This window comes from Dendrobates tinctorius, unplaced genomic scaffold, assembly GCF_039654945.1.
Source record: "Dendrobates tinctorius isolate UK_male_01 unplaced genomic scaffold, ASM3965494v1 ptg000099l, whole genome shotgun sequence".
NCBI lineage: Eukaryota > Metazoa > Chordata > Amphibia > Anura > Dendrobatidae > Dendrobates > Dendrobates tinctorius.
This window is the reverse complement of record NW_027361767.1, coordinates 4,753,340-4,774,796: the sequence shown is the minus strand read 5'-3', so window position 1 is coordinate 4,774,796 and position 21,457 is coordinate 4,753,340. Positions and strand designations below refer to the sequence as shown.

The following is a 21,457-nucleotide window of genomic DNA, read 5'->3' as shown; positions in this document are numbered from 1 at the left end:
AAGCGTCCACCTCCACCTGAAACGGGAGACATCAGGTTGCCGCAAAACCGGAGCAGAAGTGAATCTTCGCTTCAGCTCCTGAAAGGAAGAAACAGCCTCCAGAGATCAATTCAGCACATCAGCACCCTTCCTAGTCAAATCCGTCAATGGCTTGGCAATACCAGAAAAATTAGCTATAAATTTCCGATAAAAATTAGCAAAACCCAAAAACTTCTGGAGGGCCTTCAAAGAAGTGGGCTGAACCCAATCATAAATGGCCTGTACCTTGGCCGGGTCCATTTCAATAGTTGACGGAGACAAAATAAATCCCAAAAATGAAACCGTCTGTACCCCAAAAAGGCATTTCGATCCCTTGACATACAGGGAATTCTCCCTCAAAATACGGAACACAGTCCAAACATGTTCCACATGAGAGTCCCAATTCTTGGAGATCAAAATATCATCCAGATAGATAATCAAAAATTTATCCACAAAGTCTCGGAATATATCGTTCATGAAGCACTGGAAGACAGAAGGGGCATTAGTGAGCCCAAAAGGCATCACCAGGTACTCAAAATGTCCCTCCGGAGTATTAAACGCCGTCTTCCATTCATCCCCATGCTTAATGCGAATAAGATTATACGCCCCCTGAGGTCAAGCTTGGTAAACCAGCAAGCACCTTTAACTCTGGAGAATAGATCAGAAATCAGGGGTAACGGATACTGATATTTAACAGTAATTTTGTTGAGGGCACGATAGTCAAACACAAGGCCTTAATGAACCATCCTTTTTAGCCACAAAAAAAACCCAGCACCTAAGGGTGAAGAGGATGGTCTAATATGACCCTTCTCCAATGCCTCCTTAATATAGGATCGCATAGCCTCGTGCTCGGGTACAGATAAATTGAAAAGCCGACCCTTGGGGAATTTACACCCCGGGTTCAGCTCAATTGCACAGTCATAACTCCTATGAGGAGGCAAAGACGCAGACTCATTCTCACTAAATACATCATAAAAGTCAGCCAAATAGTCAGGAACATCATGCGACTGGGGAGAGGTGGAGAAAACAGGAGCATCACTAAGGGCACACCGACAACCCCAACTCACCACAGACAAAGATTTCCAATCCAGAACTGGATTATGGATTTGCAACCAGGGAAACCCCAGAACAATGGTATCATGCAAATTATGCAACACCAAAAATCTGCAATTTTCTTGATGGTCTGGGGCGACCCGCATTACCACCTGGGTCCAAAACTGAGGTTTATTCTTCGCCAAAGGAGTAGCATCAATACCCCTCAAAGGGATAGGCGTCCGCAGAGGTGTCATAGGAAATCCACAACGTTTAGCAAAATCCAAGTCCATCAGGTTCAGAGCTGCTCCTGAATCCACAAAAGCCTTGGCGGAAAATGTGGACAGGAAGAAGGTTGAACACCACCCACAGAAAACGTGTGTGCACGTTTCTCTCGTTTAGGGCAGACAGAAATAATATGCGAGGCATCTCCACAAAAAAAAAAACACAGCTTATTACGCCTTCTGAACTCCTGACGTTGCACCCTAGACAAAACTCTATCACATTGCATAGGTTCAGACATTTGTTCAACAGGTGGCAACATCTCTCGTGTAGTTTTGCGTTCACGTAAACGCCGATCCACCTGAATGGCTAATGATATAGAATCGTCAAGACCAGAGGGAACAGGAAATCCCACCATAGTATCTTTTACAGTTTCTGACAAACCCTTCCGAAAGAGGGCTGCCAAGTCACCATCATTCCAGGTAGTAAGGACCGCCCACTTTCGGAATTTTTGACAGTACAACTCTGCCGAATCCCGACCCTGGCTTAATGCCAACAGGGTCTTTTCAGCCTGATCAATAGCATTAGGTTCATCATACAACAATCCCAAGGCTTGAAAAAATGCGTTCACATTATTCAGAATAGGATCATCAGGTTTCAAAGAAAACGCCCAATCCTGGGGATCGCCGCGCAGCAGAGATGACAATTTTAACCTGCTGTGCAGAGTTCCCCGACGAGTTAGGCTTCAAGGCAAAAAATAATTTACAATTATTCTTGAAATTCAAGAATTTAGACCGATCCCCAAAAAACACATCAGGAGTAGGAATCTTTGGTTCAGCAGCATGTGAATGAGCAAGAAAGGCGGAAATTCCCCGCACTTCAGCAGCGAGCTGCTCCACACGATCAGACAATTGCTTCATCTCCATTGAGAGAAAAATTCCCCCTACGGCCTCAGAGATATAGAGGAAAAGATATGCACACAAAAAAAAAATTCTGACACTTTTTTTTTTTTTTACAATTCTCTCCTGCTATTGAGTACCCTAGGATCTGTGGTATGGGTGGTGATTCTGTTATGATGAGTCACCGAAGGAGGAAAAAACAAAATACCAGCTAAGTCCAGAAAAACCAGAGAGGTTGGCAGCTTTCGGATTGCAGACCCCTGAACCTATCCACAACAACTAGCAGTAGCCGTGGGGGGTTCCTATGGTGCCCTAGACCCCTCGATCACAGCCGGAGAGCTACATAGCCTAAAGACAGAAAGAGGAAAAACTAAACTGCCCCAGAGCAGACCCCAAAGCAATAGGCAGCCCCCAACATATAATGACGGTGAAGCAAGATGAAAACACTAACACAGATAGAAAGATAGGTTGAGCAAATGATGGGGCCCAAGCTAACTACATAGGACAGGATAGGAAAGCTGCTGTCTGCCATCCGGAAAAACCCTATCAAAATGAGCCAACCGACTGATAGGAAAAACAGGCCCTGAAGTCGCTAGGCTTCAAAAGACTATATCAGCACTCAGGCACATTCTGAAGACCGAGCAAAAGATCAACAGATCAGAGACAAAAATGGAATTCAGCTCACCCCCGGCCGGGGATGGCAGAACTCCCAAAAAACAAGGCAAAACAAAAACAAAACTGAAGAGTACAAAGCAGAGTAGAAAAACTTAGCTTTGAGACGCAGGAATCAGACTGGTCTCCAAGAATCCAGCAGGAAAATCACCAGCCAGGAAGAAGGGCGTCGGCAGCCTTATATCCAGTCCTCAATTCCAGCCACCCAGTTATCATCTAGCTGCCCAGGTGTTTGGTAATCAGTCTCACTACTTTCCTTCACCAGAGGAGGGAGTTCATCAGACCTCAATGGTGAAGGGAAAAATGAACTCACAACAGAGAGCCAACCTAACCCTCGGTCTGGACTGAGAACGCTCCAACCCGCACTCCGTAAAACGGAGATCTATGCGGGTGGAGACGGTAATCAGCTCCTCCAGACTAACGGGAACCTCCCTGGTAGCTAGAGCATCTTTGACATGCTCCGCCAAACCTCTCCAGAACACAGGGACGAGTGCCTTATCAGGCCATTCCAGCTCGGAAGCCAGGGTCCGAAAGCGGACGGCATAATGGCTGACCGAGAGGGGTCCCTGTGTTAATGCTAACAATTGCAGAGAGGTGTCGTGTGACCCGTGGCCCCAAAAAGACCTGCTTTAGGGACATCAGGAACTGAGCAGCACTCAGAACCACTGGGTCACCACACTCCCACAGTGGAGTGGCTCAATCCAAAGCTCTGCCCGACAGGAGGGAGATGATAAACCCCACCTTATCCCGCTCAGAAGAGAATTGCTTAGCCAGTACCTCAAGCTGGATAGAGCACTGGCTCACAAAACCCCTACAGGTGGCGCTGTCGCCTGATAACTTGTGGGGTAATGGGAGACGAGATAATGTCGGGGAAGGAATGGATGTAGAGGCGCGGAAGACCACCTCTGCTTCCGCCTGGACGGCGACTGCACTGACGTCCGCAGCTGAGGCTGAGCGCTCGAGAGCGGACAACCTGCCCTCCAGCTGCTGAACATATCGCTGCAGGCGCTGCTTGTCCGTCATTGTTAGCCAGGCCCTGGTGCTATGTTACGGGCTGGCGGAACACACCCAATAAAGATGATATAAGAGGTGCGTTCGCAGCCCGGGCCCACCGTGCAGAGGTGACCAACTGCTGCTGAACAATGAGAGAAGGCATGTAAGGAGGAAAGCCGGAAACCAGTGGGTAACCACTGAGCCGGTGCTAGCAGGCATGAATATCGTTACTTCACGAGGGACGTACCAGCCAGCGAACAATCGCAACCTGTTAACGTCACAGTAGTATGAACCACCGCTTAATACAGGTGTGCTGTCCGCCCTGACGAACACCACTAACCAGCCTAACAACTGAGCTGGAAAGTGCATGGCGTTACTTAGGCGGACGCTGCAGTAGCAGTGATCCAAGAGGTCTATACTGGCCGACGCCAAAGGCGCAAGAGGCAAACGATGAGGGACACTGCGGCGCTATGCAGTGTCAGAGCTGCTGTGCTGACTCCAATTCCTATCCCTAACACATGCGTAATATCCAAGGAGGGGGGAATTATAATTCGTCTGTCACCAGGCTCATTCATCCATCATCACACATACACTTAGTACTATAGCCTCAGAGTCTATCATAGCGCATGGCGGGGAAGCCATGCGAGCCTTTTATAGCCGTGCCCTTCCGGGACCTTCCTGATCCTCCAGATGGACCAATCAGAACTGGAGAAGGACCTGAGCATGTGACTCCCGATCCCCAATGGGAGATCGTCTCATGAGCATGCTCAGTAGACTGAAGGAAGGACTTAGACTTTGGAGTCTTTTGCTGCTGGACAGGTTGCATTGCCATAACTGGACCAGAGGTGGCAGCAGCAACCAAACCCATAATGCTGGTGTGGGCAGAACGCTGGGATTGTGGAGTCTGCTGAGCAGGCTCCACTGCGGCCGGAGGGGAATGGGAGACTGCCAACGACAAGGCTTGGGATTCCCGCTGTGCAGCGCCCAGAACCCGACGCCTAACAAAGGGAGACACAGTCCAAGAAAACTTTAACATTTTCTTTACTTAGGATTTCACACATTACTTCCACAGTTGGTACATCATCACATTTACTTGCTTCCTGATCTTTCCCTTGCTTGCTGTCACTTCTGTGCAGTACACGCTGGACCGAACCGTACTAGACTGCATCCCAGTTCCTTCCGGTCTGACCTCACTACAATGACATTTCCTTCAGTCTGTTTCGTCCCAGTACTGAATTCATCAATCACTACGCTTGGTGATCCCTGGTAAAGCATCTGGCCCATCTTTACCGATCTCGTCGAAGTGCCAACTCCTTTCATCTCTTTAGTCCCGCCAACTTCTGCCCTAAAAGCATTGGCCCAGGTGGTAAGACACCACATCTTCCTTTTCCTGTTCTGACCCACTGCTAAGACCCTCAGTGGCCGTGGATAACATGGGCAATAATGGCTTAACATTACGTGACTGCCAAGCTGTCCGGGCTTATAGCCCATGTGGACTCGTGGGCGCCCTTGGCCCCATCTGACTTAACTTTCTACAATCCTCCCTCTAACTACCCAGCATCCCCTCCTATAATTAACCTGCTATGAACCTCCTACCAGGCCCCACTAGTATACCCCCACCTATAATTACAACTACCCACTCTATGGGGAAACTATATACTAAGAGTGCCCCCCTATAATGTACCAATAAAGGATGCACTATCTTTCCCTAGCTATACATACACAATTGACATACATTATACAAGCAGTTTTATCATACAAGAACATGAGGCAATATATACACTTGTCACTCAATGATAACACATTCAAGTGCCAGTACCATAAATAATGAGCGGTAATACATAATTATTCATGTAGCAGTACCGCAGGCAATAATCATAAAAACATGTTTGTAAACATTAGACAGGCAACAATCAGAGGGAATGGAGGCATGAGAGACATCATAACCCACTCCCTTAGGCTGGTTTCACACTTGCGTTTTTTTGCGCAAAAAAAGCATGCTTTTTTTCCTATTCTTTACATGGGTGCGCATACACATGCGTTTGTTTGCGCATGTGTTTTTTTGTAGTGTGCGCTTGGGCGCACAAAATGCACTCTTGCATTTTTTGAGCGTCCGACTTGCCCCAAAAAAACGCATGCACGCGCAATGCGTTTTTTTTTCACCCAAACACCCATTATAGTCTTTGGGTGCGCTGACGTGCGCATGTTAATACGCACATCAGCAAAAAAAAAAGCATGCTTTTTTTAAAAAAACGCGCGCAAAACCGCAAAAAAAGCACAAAAACGCATGATGCGTTTTTTTATGTGCGTTTGCTCTGCGCACGGTGCGCAGCGCAAAAAAACGCAAGTGTGAAAGTAGCCTTACATTCACATGATGAGAGCATTATACTGTCTCTGTACAAATCTCTGGTTAGACCGCACATGGAGTATTGTGTACAGTTTTGGGCATCGGTGCTCAGGAAGGATATAATGGAACTAGAGCGAGTACAAAGGAGGGCAACAATATTAACCCCTTCCTGACATCCGACGTACTATCCCGTCCATGGTACCCGGGCCCGTATGACCGTGGACGGGATAGTACGTCTACCGCAATCAGCGGCGCCCACGTGGCGAGCGCCGCTGATCGCGGCCGGGTGTCAGCTGATTATCACAGCTGACACCGGGCACTATGTGTCAGGGGCGGTCACGGACCGCCCCCGACACGTTAACCCCTTGCACACCGCGATCAAACATGATCGCGGTGTACCGGGAGTTAAAGGGAAACTTCGGCAGGGAGGGGGCTCCCTCCGTGCTTCCCTGAGCCCCCCACGGCAGCGCAATGTGCAGCGCTGCTGCGGGGGGCTCCTATCCTCCAGGCCCCCGAATCCAAGATGGCGACGGGGGCCTTCGGGGACCTGAGGAAGCTGGCTTCCTCAGTGCCTGCAAAGCGCAGGCAAGAGGAAGTCTGCTTCAATGCCTGTGACAGATTGCTGATCTGTCACAGTGATCTGTGATGTGACAGATCAGCGATCTGTCACAGGACAGTGATGTCCCACCTGGGACTATGTAATAAAGTAAAAAAAAAATAAAAAAAAAATGTAAAAATAAATTTAAAAAAATCGCCAAATAAATTAGTAAAAAAAAAAAAAAAATATTCCCCAATAAATTCATTTTTTGAAAATAATAAAAAAAAAAACAATAAAAGTACACATATTAGGTATCGCCGCGTCCGTAATGACCCGCCCTATAAAACTGTCCCATTAGTTAACCCTTTTAGCGAACCCCTTAAAAAATAAAAAACGAAGCAAAAAATAATGATTTATTATCATACCGCCAAAAAAAAAGTGTAATATCGCGCGATCAAAAAGACGCATATAAATATCCATGGTACCGCTGAAAACGTCATCTTGTCCCGCAAAAAACGAGCTGCCACACAGCATCATCAGCGAAAAAATAAAAAAGTTATAGCTCACAGAATAAAGCGATGCAAAAATAATTATTTTTTATATAAAATAGTTTTCATTGCATAAAACCGACAAAAACATAAAAAAACGACCTAAATGAGGTATCGCTGTAACCGTACTGACCCGAAGAATAAAACCGCTTTATCAATTTTACCGCACGCGGAACGGTGTAAACGCACCCCCCCAAAAGAAATTCATGAAACGCTGGTTTTTGTTCATTCTGCGTCCTAAAAATAGGAATAAAAAGCGATCAAAAAATGTCACGTGCCCGAAAATGGTACCAATAAAAACGTCAACTCGTCCCGCAAAAAATAAGACCTCACATGACTCAGTGGGTCAAAATACGGAAAAATTATAGCTCTCAATATGTGGTGATGCAAAAACTATTTTACAATAAAAAGCGTCTTTTAGCGTGTGACAGCCGCCAAACATAAAAACCGCCATAAATAGTAAATCAAACCCCCCGTTATCACCTCCTTAGTTAGGGAAAAATAATAAAACTAAAAAAAAAAGTATATATCTCCATTTTCCCGTTAGGGTAAGGCTGTGTGCACACGCTGCGGATTAGGTGCGGATTCATCCACACGGATTTTGTAAAATCCGCAGGTGAAACCGCAGGTCAAAAGACCTGCGGTTTTACCTGCAGATTGCTCTGCGGTTTTGTCCTGCGGTTTTTCATCTCCTCATTAGAGGAGATGGCAAACCGCAGGAGAATCCGCAGAAAGAATTGACATGTCAATTCTTTCTGCGGATTGAAAACCGCAGATAATCCGCGCGGAAAATTCCGCACCGTCTGCACTGCGGTTTTTGATTCCCATAGGGAATCATGGTACTGGGGTCCGCAGCAGCCAAAACCGCTGCGGAACTGCAGCAAAATCCGCAGCGTGTGCACACAGCCTTAGGGTTAGGGCTAGGGTTAGGGTTAGGGCTAGGGTTAGGGCTAGGGTTAGAGCTAGGGTTAGGGCTAGGGTTAGGGCTCAGATTAGGGTTAGGGGTGTGTTGGGGTTAGGGTTGGAGTTATAATTGGGGGTTTCCACTGTTTGGGCACATCAGGGGCTCTCCAAATGCAACATGGCGTCTGATCTCAATTCCAGCCAATTCTGAGTTGAAAAAGTCAAATGGTGCTCCTTCCCTTCCAAGCTCTGCCATGCGCCCAAACAGTGTTTTACCCCCACATGTAGGGTATCAGCCTACTCAGGACAAATTGCAAAACAATTTTTGGGGTCCAATTTCTCCTGTTACCCTTAGGAAAATAAAAAATTGGGGGCAAAAATATCATTTTTGTGGAAAAAAATGATTTTTTTATTTTCACGTCCGAGCGTTATAAACTTCTGTGAAGCACTTGGGGGTTCAAAGTGCTCACCACACATCTAGATAAGTTCCGTGGGGGGTCTAGTGTCCAAAATGGGGTCACTTGTGGGGAGTTTCAATAGTTTAGGTACATCAGGGGCTCTCCAAACGCACATGACACCCGCAGACCATTCCATCAAAGTCTGCATTCCAAAACGTCACTGCTTCCCTTCCGAGCCCCGACGTGTGTCCATACAGTAGTTTTCTCCCACATATGGGGTGTCAGCATACTCAGGCCAAATTGGACAACAACTTTTGGGGTCCAATTTCTCCTGTTACCCTTGGGAAAATGAAAAAATTGGGGACTAATTGATCATGTTTCTGGAAAAAATACCATTTTTTTATTTTCATGCCCTGGCATTATAAACTTCTGTGAAGCCCTTGGGGGTTCAAAGTGCTCACCTCACATCTAGATAAGTTCCTTAGTGGGTCTAGTTTTCAAAATGGGGTCATTTGTGGGGGGTTTCCACTGTTTAGGTACATTAGGGGCTCTCCAAAGGCAACATGACACTCGCAGACCATTCCATCAAAGTCTGCATACCAAAACGTCACTACTTCCCTTCCGAACCCCGACGTGTGCCCATACAGTAGTTTTCACCCACATATGGGGAATCAGCATACTCAGGACAAATTGGACAACAACTTTTGGGGTCCAATTTCTCCTGGTACCCTTGGGAAAATAAAAAAATGTTGACTAAAAGATCATGTTTGTGGAAAAAATACGAATTTTTTATTTTCACGCCCGGGCGTTATAAACTTCTGTGAAGCACTGGGGGGTTCAAAGTGCTCACCACACATCTAGATAAGTTCCTTGGGGGGTCTAGTTTACAAAATGGTGTCATTTGTGGGGGGTTTCCACTGTTTAGGTACATTAGGGGCTCTCCAAAGGCAACATGACACCCGCAGACCATTCCATCAAAGTCTGCATTCCAAAACGTCATTACTTCCCTTCCGAGCTCCGACGTGTGCCCATACAGTAGTTTTCTCCCACATATGGGGTATCAGCATACTCAGGACAAATTGGACAACAACTTTTGGGGTCCAATTTCTCCTGGTACCCTTTGGAAAATAAAAAAATGGTGACTAAAAGATCATGTTTGTGGAAAAAATACGAATTATTTATTTTCACGCCCGGGCATTATAAACTTCTGTGAAGCACTGGGGGGGTCAAAGTGCTCACCACACATCTAGATAAGTTCCTTAGGGGGTCTAGTTTCCAAAATGGTGTCATTTGTGGGGGGTTTCCACTGTTTTGGTACATCAGGAGTTTTCCAAACGCGACATGGTGTCCGATCTCAATTCCAGCCAAAAACGTCAAATGGCGCTGCTTCCCTTCCGAGCTCTGCCATGCGCCCAAATAGTGGTTTACCCCCACATGTTGGGTATCAGCGTACTCAGAACAAATTGCACAATAACTTTTACGGTCCTGTTACCCTTGGAAAAATAAGAATTGAGGGTGAAAAGATCATTTTTGTGGAAAAAATATGATTTTTTAATTGTATGGCTTTATGTTATAAACTTCTGTGAAGCCCATGGGGGTTCAAAGTTCTCACCACACATCTAGATAAGTTCCTTAGGGGGTCTAGTTTCCAAAATGGTGTCATTTGTGGGGGATTTCCACTGTTTTGGTACATCAGGGGTTTTCCAAACGCGACATGGTGTCCGATCTCAATTCCAGCCAAAAACGTCAAATGGCGCTGCTTCCCTTAAGAGCTCTGCCATGCGCCCAAATAGTGGTTTACCCCCCACATGTGGGGTATCAGCGTACTCAGGACAAATTGCACAATAACTTTTAGGGTCCTGTTACCCTTGGAAAAATAAGAATTGAGGGTGAAAAGATCATTTTTGTGGAAAATATGATTTTTTAATTGTATGGCTGTATGTTATAAACTTCTGTGAAGCCCATGGGGGTTCAAAGTTCTCACCACACATCTAGATAAGTTCCTTAGGGGGTCTAGTTTCCAAAATGGTGTCATTTGTGGGGGGTTTCCACTGTTTTGGTACATCAGGAGTTTTCCAAACGCGACATGGTGTCCGATCTCAATTCCAGCCAAAAACGTCAAATGGCATTGCTTCCCTTCCGAGCTCTGCCATGCGCCCAAATAGTGGTTTACCCCCACATGTGGGGTATCAGCGTACTCAGGACAAATTGCACATTAACTTTTAGGGTCCTGTTACCCTTGGGAAAATAAAAATTGGGGTGAAAAGATCATTTTTGTGGAAAAAATATGATTTTTTAATTGTACCGCTGTACGTTATAAACTTCTGTAAAGCCCTTGTGGGTTCAAAGTTCTCACCACATATCTAGATAAGTTCCTTGGGGGGTCTAGTTTCCAAAATGGGGTCACTTGTAGGGGGTTTCCACTGTTTAGGTACATCAGGGACTCTCCAAACGTGACATGGCGTCCGATCTGAATTCCAGCCAATTTTGCATTGAAAAGTCAAACGGCGCTCCTTCCATTCTGAGCTCTGCCATGCGCCGAAACAGTCGTTCCCCCCCACAAATCAGGTATCAGCGTACTCAGGACAAATTGCACAATAACTTTTGCAGTCCAATTTCTCCTGTTACCCTTGGTAAAATAAAAAAAATTGAACCTGAAGTATTTTTTTTGTGAAAAAAAGTTAGATGTTCATTTCTTTTTAAATATTCAAAAAAATTCCTGTGACGCACCTAATGGGTTAATCAACTTCTTGAATGTGGTTTTGAGCACCTTAAGGGGTTCAGTTTTTAGAATGGTGTCACTTTTGGGTATTTTCTGTCATATAGACCCCTCAAAGTGGCTTCAAATGTGATGTGGTCCTAAAAATAAAATGGTGTTGTAAAAATGAGAAATCGCTGGTCAACTTTTAACCCTTATAACTTCCTAACAAAAAAAAATTTTGGTTGCAAAATTGTGCTGATGTAAAGTAAACATGTGGGAAATGTTACTTATCAAGTTTTTTGTGTGCCGTATCTCTGTGATTTAAGGGCATAAAAATTCAAAGTTGGAAAATTGCGAAATTTTCAAAATTTTTGCCAAATTTCCAATTTTTTCACAAATAAACGCAAGTTATTTGAATGAAATTTTACCACTAACATGAAGTACAATATGTCACGAGAAAACAATGTCAGAATCACCGGGATCAATGGAAGCGTTCCAGAGTTATGACCTCATAAAGGTACAGTGGTCAGAATTGTAAAAATTGGCCCGGTCATGAACGTGCAAACCACCCTTGGGGGTGAAGGTGTTAATAAAGGGGATGGGGGAACTACAATACCGAGAGAGATTATAACCAAAAAAGAATTCCAAAGACCTAACAATGGCACTTCCCATATATAAACAATTCCTACAAAAAAATGGAAGTATACGCCCAATACAAATTCATAATCCATCTTTATTCAAACATATATAATTAAAAATTGGATAATGGAGATACATATGCAAAAAAATTAGGAATACTAACCACAGATCGTACTCTAGTACAATTATCTCTATATTTCAGAATTTTCAAAAATTAATGTACTAAAAAATTCTCCTCTATTGAAAATACATGTGACTAAACAATAGTCTATACAAAAAATATATTTTTCAAAAACAACTGAAAAACATGTAGGTGTCTTACACAATCAATAAAAAAGTTTGGATAAATATTCAAAATAAATACTTTACAAAAAACTTCCTTGCAAAAATATATCAATATATATATCACAACGGAAATTTCATTGGATAAAATCCTTAGTGCATTATTAAACTCAACAAAGTGCAATAGTGCAAGACAGAAAAAAGCTTTTTTTATATAAACATTGCAAATTCCATATACTGAATCCGTCTGTAGAATACAATGGTGCATAACATCTACACAGTGTAGCGAAGTTCAATTGGCTTTAAATCAATTTACAAAATAGAAACACGCCTGCAAAGTGCATATAGTGCATAGCATCTTGAATAAATATATGGAGATTTAGCCCACTGAACACATCATTGTGTAAAGAAATCACACCCGATAATTTCACTGTGGGCCATCAGCAGGTACATCACCCTCTGGCATTCAGGCTTCTCAACTTCTGTAAGATGCGATCCTTGAATTTCCTGATGGTAAAGAAAATAAAACAATCACCAATTAAATTAATAATCTATCTAATGCATAAGTATGACAATTTAGCTCACAGAACATACACTAAGACTAACCTATGATGAAGACACAAACAATGAGAAAGTTCAAGCAGTTACATCCTCACCTCTAAGACCTCTAAGGAAAAATCTTCTCTTGCTTGAATTTCCTGATGGTAAAGAAAATAAAACAATCACCAACTAAATTAATAATCTAATGCATAAGTTTGACAATTCAGCTCACAGAACATACACTAGGACTAACCTGTGATGAAGACACGAGAAATGAGAAAGTTCAAGCAGTTACATACTCACCTCTAAGACCTCTAAGGAAAAATATTCTCTTGATTTTGGGTTTAGGTGTTGTAGGCATTCTAATCTCCGGCATTCTAAGTTCTGACAAGCTAGGTTCTGCCATTAAAGATTCTGGTATTCTTGGCCTCTGGAGTTCTGGGTTCTAGCGTCATCTCCGCAACAAAGAGTGCGCCACAGAAGAGCCAAAGTTGATGGAACCTTCATAGGTACTTTTCCTGGGAACCACGGTAGTGGGTCAACCTGTAATTAAAATAAAACGTTAATAGATTCTTGTATATTTATAAAGCTTTTTTTTTCAATATTGTCGTATATTTCTGACCCAGACAATATCACTGAACGTCACTTTACAGTTGCATCTTGGAACCTTTTTCGCATCCTGCAGTGCAGAAGCAATGGAGGGACCAGAACTTTTGTCACTGAACGCCACTTTACAGTTGCCTCTAGGAACCTTTTTTGCATCCTGCAGTGTAGGAGCCATGGATGGACCAGAACTTTTGTCGTTGAGCAGGACAGGTGTTCTCCTGTATTCTTGCTTCTGAATCTGTGGAATACAAACAGGCTGCTTGAAAGCACTATAGTTGTTTCAACTGGTTCAGACTTTGCCCTCTTTCTCAGGACAAGCCTGTAGGCCACAAAGTCTAGAATTGTCAGTAATGTAATCACCAAAAGAAAGATCAAGCCACAGAAGAGCCAAAGAGGAAGATTGATGGAATCTTCATAGGTGCTTTTCCTGGGTACCAATGGTAGTGGGTCATTCTGTAATTAAAAAAAAAAAAACGTTACTAGATTCTTGTATATTTATAAAGTTTTTTTTCTAACATGGTTGTCAAGGATAGTTCTGACCCAGACAAGATCATTGAACGCCAAAGACTCTAGGATATTCATTAGTTTCATCACCGCAACAAAGACTGCCCCCAGGGAGGAGCCCAAGAGGATGTTTGATGGGGACCATGTGTAGTGGGTCATCTTATTGAACGCCAAAGACTCTAGGATATTCATTAGTTTCATCACCGCAACAAAGACTGCCCCCAGGGAGGAGCCCAAGAGGATGTTTGATGGGGACCATGTGTAGTGGGTCATCTTATTGAACGCCAAAGACTCTAGGATATTCATTAGTTTCATCACCGCAACAAAGACTGCCCCCAGGGAAGAGCCCAAGAGGATGTTTGATGGGGACCATGTGTAGTGGGTCATCCTGTAATTAAAAGAAAATATTAATAGAGTCTTGTATATTTATAGAGCTTTTTTCCAATAGTCTTGTGTAGTTCTAACCCAGACAATGTAATGGAACGCCACTTTATATTTTCGTCTATGAACCTTCCTGAGTTGCAGGAGCTATGGATGGACCAGGACATTTGTCATTTGGCAGGACAGGTGTTCTCTTGAAATCTTGCTCCTGAATCTGAGGGATACAAATCAGGTTCTTACAAACACTTTGTTCCTCCAGAATGTTCTCAGGAGTGGGTTTTAAAGTTGTTTCACCAGGTTCGGACTTTGCCCACTTGCTTAGGACAAGTCTGAAAGCCAAATACTCTAGAATAGTCAGTAGTGTCATCACAACAAAGACTGCGCCATGGAAGAGCCAAAGAGGAAGATTGATGAAATCTTCATAGGTGCTTTTCCTGGGAACCAGGGGTTGTGGGTAGTCCTGTAATTAAAATAAAACGTTAATAGATTCTTGTATATTTATAAAGCTTTTTTTTTCAATATTGTCGTATATTTCTGACCCAGACAATATCACTGAACGTCACTTTACAGTTGCATCTTGGAACCTTTTTCGCATCCTGCAGTGCAGAAGCAATGGAGGGACCAGAACTTTTGTCACTGAACGCCACTTTACAGTTGCCTCTAGGAACCTTTTTTGCATCCTGCAGTGTAGGAGCCATGGATGGACCAGAACTTTTGTCGTTGAGCAGGACAGGTGTTCTCCTGTATTCTTGCTTCTGAATCTGTGGAATACAAACAGGCTGCTTGAAAGCACTATAGTTGTTTCAACTGGTTCAGACTTTGCCCTCTTTCTCAGGACAAGCCTGTAGGCCACAAAGTCTAGAATTGTCAGTAATGTAATCACCAAAAGAAAGATCAAGCCACAGAAGAGCCAAAGAGGAAGATTGATGGAATCTTCATAGGTGCTTTTCCTGGGTACCAATGGTAGTGGGTCATTCTGTAATTAAAAAAAAAAAAACGTTACTAGATTCTTGTATATTTATAAAGTTTTTTTTTCTAACATGGTTGTCAAGGATAGTTCTGACCCAGACAAGATCATTGAACGCCAAAGACTCTAGGATATTCATTAGTTTCATCACCGCAACAAAGACTGCCCCCAGGGAGGAGCCCAAGAGGATGTTTGATGGGGACCATGTGTAGTGGGTCATCTTATTGAACGCCAAAGACTCTAGGATATTCATTAGTTTCATCACCGCAACAAAGACTGCCCCCAGGGAGGAGCCCAAGAGGATGTTTGATGGGGACCATGTGTAGTGGGTCATCTTATTGAACGCCAAAGACTCTAGGATATTCATTAGTTTCATCACCGCAACAAAGACTGCCCCCAGGGAAGAGCCCAAGAGGATGTTTGATGGGGACCATGTGTAGTGGGTCATCCTGTAATTAAAAGAAAATATTAATAGAGTCTTGTATATTTATAGAGCTTTTTTCCAATAGTCTTGTGTAGTTCTAACCCAGACAATGTAATGGAACGCCACTTTATATTTTCGTCTATGAACCTTCCTGAGTTGCAGGAGCTATGGATGGACCAGGACATTTGTCATTTGGCAGGACAGGTGTTCTCTTGAAATCTTGCTCCTGAATCTGAGGGATACAAATCAGGTTCTTACAAACACTTTGTTCCTCCAGAATGTTCTCAGGAGTGGGTTTTAAAGTTGTTTCACCAGGTTCGGACTTTGCCCACTTGCTTAGGACAAGTCTGAAAGCCAAATACTCTAGAATAGTCAGTAGTGTCATCACAACAAAGACTGCGCCATGGAAGAGCCAAAGAGGAAGATTGATGAAATCTTCATAGGTGCTTTTCCTGGGAACCAGGGGTTGTGGGTAGTCCTGAAATTAAAATAAAACGTTAAGAGAGTCTTTTTCCAATATTGTTGTGAGGCATAGCTCTGATTCAGACAATATCACTGAATGCCTTTTCTGGGGTGGCTGGGGGCAGATGTTTAGCCAGGGGGGCAATATCCATGGTCCCTCTCTTGCCTATTAATATCTGTCCTCAATCACTGGCTTTCCCTCTCTCTGGCGCAGAAAATTGAGCGGGAGCCCACACCATTTTTTTTCCATGAAAACGTTCTTTTATTAAATACAGGTCCCAAATTTTACAAACAGAGACTACTAACAGTATTAGACATTGACATATAATATAAATCTAACTGTTCTGCATGGGTTTACTGTACGTAAACCATGCCTCCTATCCTGTCAGGTTCTGCAATGATTTTACAGAAGCCGACAAATGAATTATCAGCTATTCTGCTATCTATATCTCCATGAAATATAAAGATATATATGTGTCAATGACATACATACACACACATATATATATATATATATATATATACTGTATATATATATATTATATTGTGAGGTGCCAAGGGGAGAGGTACAAGAAAACAGGTATATTTCTCCCCGTTTCATTTCATATGTCTCCCTGTACTGATGATGAAGCCAGTTTATTTCACTGTAATCCAGTCCTGGTTTCCTTAGTGATCAGCATGGAAAGGACTGGTAGTTCCCCCTCCACTAATTCAATCAAGGTTTTGGTTTCCTGACTGGTCCAGCTGATATAATCAGGAGGAGCTGGGATCTCTCAGTCTCTCTCGTCTGCTGAGCTGGGAGCTGACACAGTAAGATTACATGGACTTCTTTGCTGTTATATAGGTTTATTTTGTAGTTAGCCTGCTATTGTTAGTTATTGGCCAGACGGCCTTAGATGTTTTATTTCATGTTTGGCATGTGTAACATTGAATAACAAGTGTGCACAATAAATATGCCCTGTCCATATCCATGTGGAAATTGCTAGTCTGCTGAAGTGACTCCATAGCCACACGCTTGTGCCAAAGCAAAGATCCCAGCTGAGCTATCTATCCCCACAAATGGTATTTCGAATGCGGGCAACTGTGGCTGCTGGACTGTGACTGCAGAGAAAACGCTGTGTATGTCCTGGCTGAAAGCTTCTGCGCTTTTGAAGAGCCAAGAGTCCAGTAATATGGAGGAACTATTGAAGCAGTTATTGCAAGCAAATGTGCAACAACAGCAGACTAATACTTGCTTCCAGAAGGCTCTGGAGCAGCAACACCAGATGCAGCAAGAGCAGTTGGAGGCAATAAAACAGGCCTTGGTTCGGCAACCCCGAGATGAGGGAGACCGTGCACAAAGCGCTGCTAGCGCGCAGAAAGCCGTACAGAAGACTTTGCTTAAAGTGACCGCAGACGATGATGTGGAAGCATACCTCACCGTGTTCGAACGTATTGCAGAACGTGAGCACTTACCGCTGGACAGATGGGCTGAGGTAGTTGCTCCATTTCTGAGCGGAGATCCACAAAAGGCCTATTACGATCTGAGTGGAGCGGATGCTATGGACTATATCAAACTCAAAGGCGAAATTCTGGCAAGGCTGGGAGTAAACATATATGTACGCGCACAGAGGGTGCATTTATGGACTTTTGTGGAGCAACAGCCAGCCCGCTCACAAATGCATGATCTCATCCATCTAGTAAAAAAAATGGCTGCAACCAGAGGCTTTGACATCCGTATAGATGGTGGAGCGTGTTGTTCTAGACAGGTACCTGAACATGAGGGCTCTGTAGGAGGTGTACTGTGGGTCTGTGCAGGGGGAGGACACGTGGGTCTCCTTACACTGTTTTATGGTGCAGCTCTCGGCAGGGCAGTGGTGGAGGTTCAGTAGGGTCATCACGCTAATACATACACATATATATATATATAGAGAGAGAGAGAACTGCAAGAAGATGAAAGTCTAGAAATTTAGAAATAATAACAGCAGAGTTAGTAGTAGACTAAAAATTAGATCTTTGAGTGTAGTGTGGGCTCTTCGGATTCTTCCGGATTATCAGCGACCAAAGGGGAGGCAAATTTTTCGACCGCCCCGGGCGCCACAAACAGTTGCTACGCCACTGCATGCAGTCCTACGTAACACCATAGATAATAAACACAGTAATAACTCTCTAAGTGCAAATAATGTAGTAGATGTCACATGCAGTCCTATGTAACACCACATATAACAGTGATAACTCTGAGTACAGATAATGTAGTAGTCACCTGCAGTCCCATGTAACACCACAGATAAGCAGTGATAACTGCGAGAAGAGATAAGGCAGATGTCAACCGCAGTCCTATGTAACACCACAAACAGCACAGTGGTTTTAATGTCACTCAGTAACCAGCAGCTTAACAAAACATAAGGGAAATCAAACACATACTCCAGCTTGGAGAACCACTGGTCCCAGACTCACCCCTTGCACGGGACGGGCGTAACTAAGCGGCTGCCAGGTCCTGCGGCATCCGCCAGGTGCCATTCCTGGGGTTCTTCCGAGTCTTGCTGCGATAGTCCTGCAGCACGGGAATCCTATATACAAGTTTCAGGCTGAGTCCACACAAGTTCCTGTAGCTTCCAGAAACACACTCACACTGTGGCAACCACCAACCTCCATTACATAGGGCCTAACCCCTCCTACCAGTGAAGTAGACATCGCATGGGCTGATCACGTGACCCTGACATCATCGCAGGTCCCGTCTTTAAGGAAAACCCCTGCCAAACATTAATCTGCTAGGAGAAACATATCTTCCATCCAGTAAAACACCCTTTACTGTACCACATACCTCCCCCCCCCTATGTTCAACCCTAAAGGGGTGGACACGACATACAGTGAACTCTGGACAGGGCATCTGCATTCCCCTGTAGTCTGCCTGCACGATGTTCCACTGAAAACTTAAAATTTTGCAGGGACAGGAACCAACTGGTGACTCAGGCATTCCTCTCCTTAGCTTGACTCATCCACGTATGAGGGGAATGATCTGTCACCAACCGAAATGTTCTCCCCAGCAAATAGTAGCGCAACGATTCCAGTGCCCACTTGATGGCCAGGCAGTCTCTCTCCACAATACTGTACCGGGTTTCAGCTGGGGTTAGTTTCCGGCTTAGGAAGCTAACGGGATGCTCTTCCCCGTTAACCTCCTGAGACAGCACGGCACCGAGGCCTATCTCAGAAGCATCAGTCTGCACCACAAACTCTTATTTGGAGTGATCAGGACTGGTGTACCACACAGTACCCCTTTTAATTTTGTAAAGGCCTCCTCTAACTGATCATTCCAGTGGACCATCACAGATTTTTTCCCTTTTAAACAATCTGTTAAAGGCGCGGACAGGGTTGCAAAGTTGGGAATGAATCGCCTGTAATATCCCACCAAACCCAAAGAGGCCTTTACCCGCTTTGTTGTGAGGGGACTGGGCCAGTTCTGAATTGCCTCGACCTTGTTCACTTGGGGCTTGAGAACTCCCCTCCCAATGACATAACCCAAGTACCGGGCTTCCTCCAACCCTATGAAACACTTCTTTGGGTTGGCAGTTAGCCTTGCTTGTCGCAGGGAGTCTACCACTGCCTGTATTTTTGCTAAGTGGCTTTCCCAATCGGTGCTGAACACAATAATATCATCTAGATAGGCTGAGGCATAGCGACGATGGGGACGGAGAACAATATCCATTAACCGCTGGAACGTTGCAGGAGTGCCATGCAACCCAAAGGGTAACACCTTATACTGGAACAACCCCTCAGGTGTTATAAACTCCGTCCTTCCTTTCGCCGCCTCTGTTAGGGGTACCTGCCAATAACCTTTTGTGAGGTCCAGAGTTGTAAAATACCGTGCTTGCCCAAAGCGCTCTTTCAACTCATCAACCCAGGGCATGGGGTAGGCGTCAAACTTTGAAATGTCATTGATTTTTCTAAAATCATTACAGAATCTTAGAGACCCATCAGGCTTGGGTATTAGAACCATTGGGCTGGCCCACTCACTCTGAGACTCTTCTATGACCCCTAACTGTAGCATCATTTTTACCTCTTCCGAGATGGCTTGTCGCCGGGCCTCAGGCACTCGATATGGCTTTAGTCGGACCTTGGCCTGTGGCTCTGTGACAATGTCATGTTGGATTAGGGAGTGCGTCCAGGGAGCTCCGAAAAGTATTAAGTTACGTACCGGTAACGGTATTTTTCGGAAGCCCATGACAGCACCACGAGAGAGAGGGGATCCGCCCTTTAGGAACAGGAAACCTACAGATACAAAAAGGGCGGCACCTCTCCCACGCATCAGTTGGTTTACAGAGCTTGAGAGGCTACCATGGTTAGTACACAACATATAATATATACAACCTATCTACCCTATATAGCAGAAATATATATATATTTTTTTACACCATCTCCCACATACCGTAAATTTTGGACAATCTTCTAAAGGAGTGCACCCCTATATGTGAACAAGGGAGGGAACTAAGGGTGCTGTCATGGGCTTCCGAAAAATACCGTTACCGGTACGTAACTTAATACTTTATTCGGACTCCCATGACAGCACCACGAGAGAATTACAGAGATGTAAACTAATTTAGGGAGGGACTACAGCCTGCAGCACCCTTATCCCGAAGGTGAGATCTGAAGAGGCACCCATATCTAATCGATAGTGGTTAAAAAAGGTGGAAGGAGATGACCAGGTGGCCGCCTTACATATCTGATCAATTGACACTCCAGATCTTTCTGCCCAAGATGATGCCATGGCACGAGTGGAATGCGCCCTCAGGTTCTGCGGAGCCGGACCTCCACCTGCTGTGTAGGCAAGAGAGATAGCCTCCCTAATCCACCTCGCTAATGTGCGTTTTGATACCCTACAACCTTTCCTGGGACCTTGGAAGGAAAGGAATAATGCATTCTCCTTCTTCCAAGGATCCGTGGCTGCTAAATATTTAAGTAAGCATCTCCTAATATCTAATGCCTGAAGTTTTTGCTCTTTAGGGTTGGTCGGATTAGGGAGGAAGGAAGGCAGAACTATCTCTTGTGTCCTGTGAAATTGTGATGCTACCTTGGGAAGATATGCTGGATCTGGCCTTAGGATTACTCTATCCTGTAAGAACTCTGTGTAAGGGGGCAATCTGGAAAGTGCCTGTATGTCGCTCACTCTACGTGCGGATGTTATCGCCACTAGAAAAGCTGCCTTAAGAGATATAATCTTTAATGAGGCCGAATCCAGAGGTTCAAATGGTTTTTCTGTCAAGGCCGTAAGGACTAAATTTAAGTCCCAAGGTACACATCTGTCTTTGTGTATGGGTCTCGATCTAGCCGCTGCTTTGATGAACCTTGCTACCCAATAGTTATTGGCAATATCACATGGAAACAAGGCCCCTAAGGCTGAAACT

General features: G+C 44.3%; 1 protein-coding gene across 8 annotated transcripts; it reads right to left on the bottom strand.

The window, feature by feature from the left end:
- Positions 1 to 12,151: 12,151 nt before the first annotated feature.
- On the bottom strand, positions 12,152 to 18,336 carry LOC141099274 (uncharacterized). 8 transcript variants are annotated; one of them, XM_073587460.1, is made up of 8 exons: positions 15,717 to 18,336; positions 15,342 to 15,639; positions 15,107 to 15,199; positions 14,763 to 14,984; positions 13,699 to 14,683; positions 13,036 to 13,576; positions 12,849 to 12,890; positions 12,340 to 12,699 (listed from the first exon to the last, which is right to left on the bottom strand). In XM_073587460.1, exons 1-5 carry the CDS (start codon positions 15,797 to 15,799, stop codon positions 14,345 to 14,347), a joined length of 1,035 nt encoding a protein of 344 aa, XP_073443561.1. In that variant the 5' UTR covers positions 15,800 to 18,336; the 3' UTR covers positions 12,340 to 12,699; positions 12,849 to 12,890; positions 13,036 to 13,576; positions 13,699 to 14,344. The 8 variants fall into 8 exon arrangements, with proteins under 8 accessions (XP_073443565.1, XP_073443568.1, XP_073443561.1 ...); XM_073587462.1 differs by having other exon boundaries at positions 12,849 to 13,275; positions 13,355 to 13,576; XM_073587463.1 differs by having other exon boundaries at positions 12,849 to 13,576; positions 13,699 to 13,791; positions 13,933 to 14,683.
- Positions 18,337 to 21,457: the final 3,121 nt, after the last annotated feature.

What these genes read in the sequence shown, in the direction of transcription:
- LOC141099274 (XM_073587459.1), bottom strand. Translation starts at nt 15,799, where the DNA reads ATGTCCTGGTCCATCCATAGCTCCTGCAACTCAGGAAGGTTCATAGAC. An exon ending in CGTTCCATTACATTGTCTGG is followed by an intron (nt 15,640 to 15,716) that starts GTTAGAACTACA and finishes TTTTAATTACAG; the next exon opens with GATGACCCACTACACATGGT. An exon ending in TGGGGGCAGTCTTTGTTGCG is followed by an intron (nt 15,200 to 15,341) that starts GTGATGAAACTA and finishes TTTTAATTACAG; the next exon opens with AATGACCCACTACCATTGGT.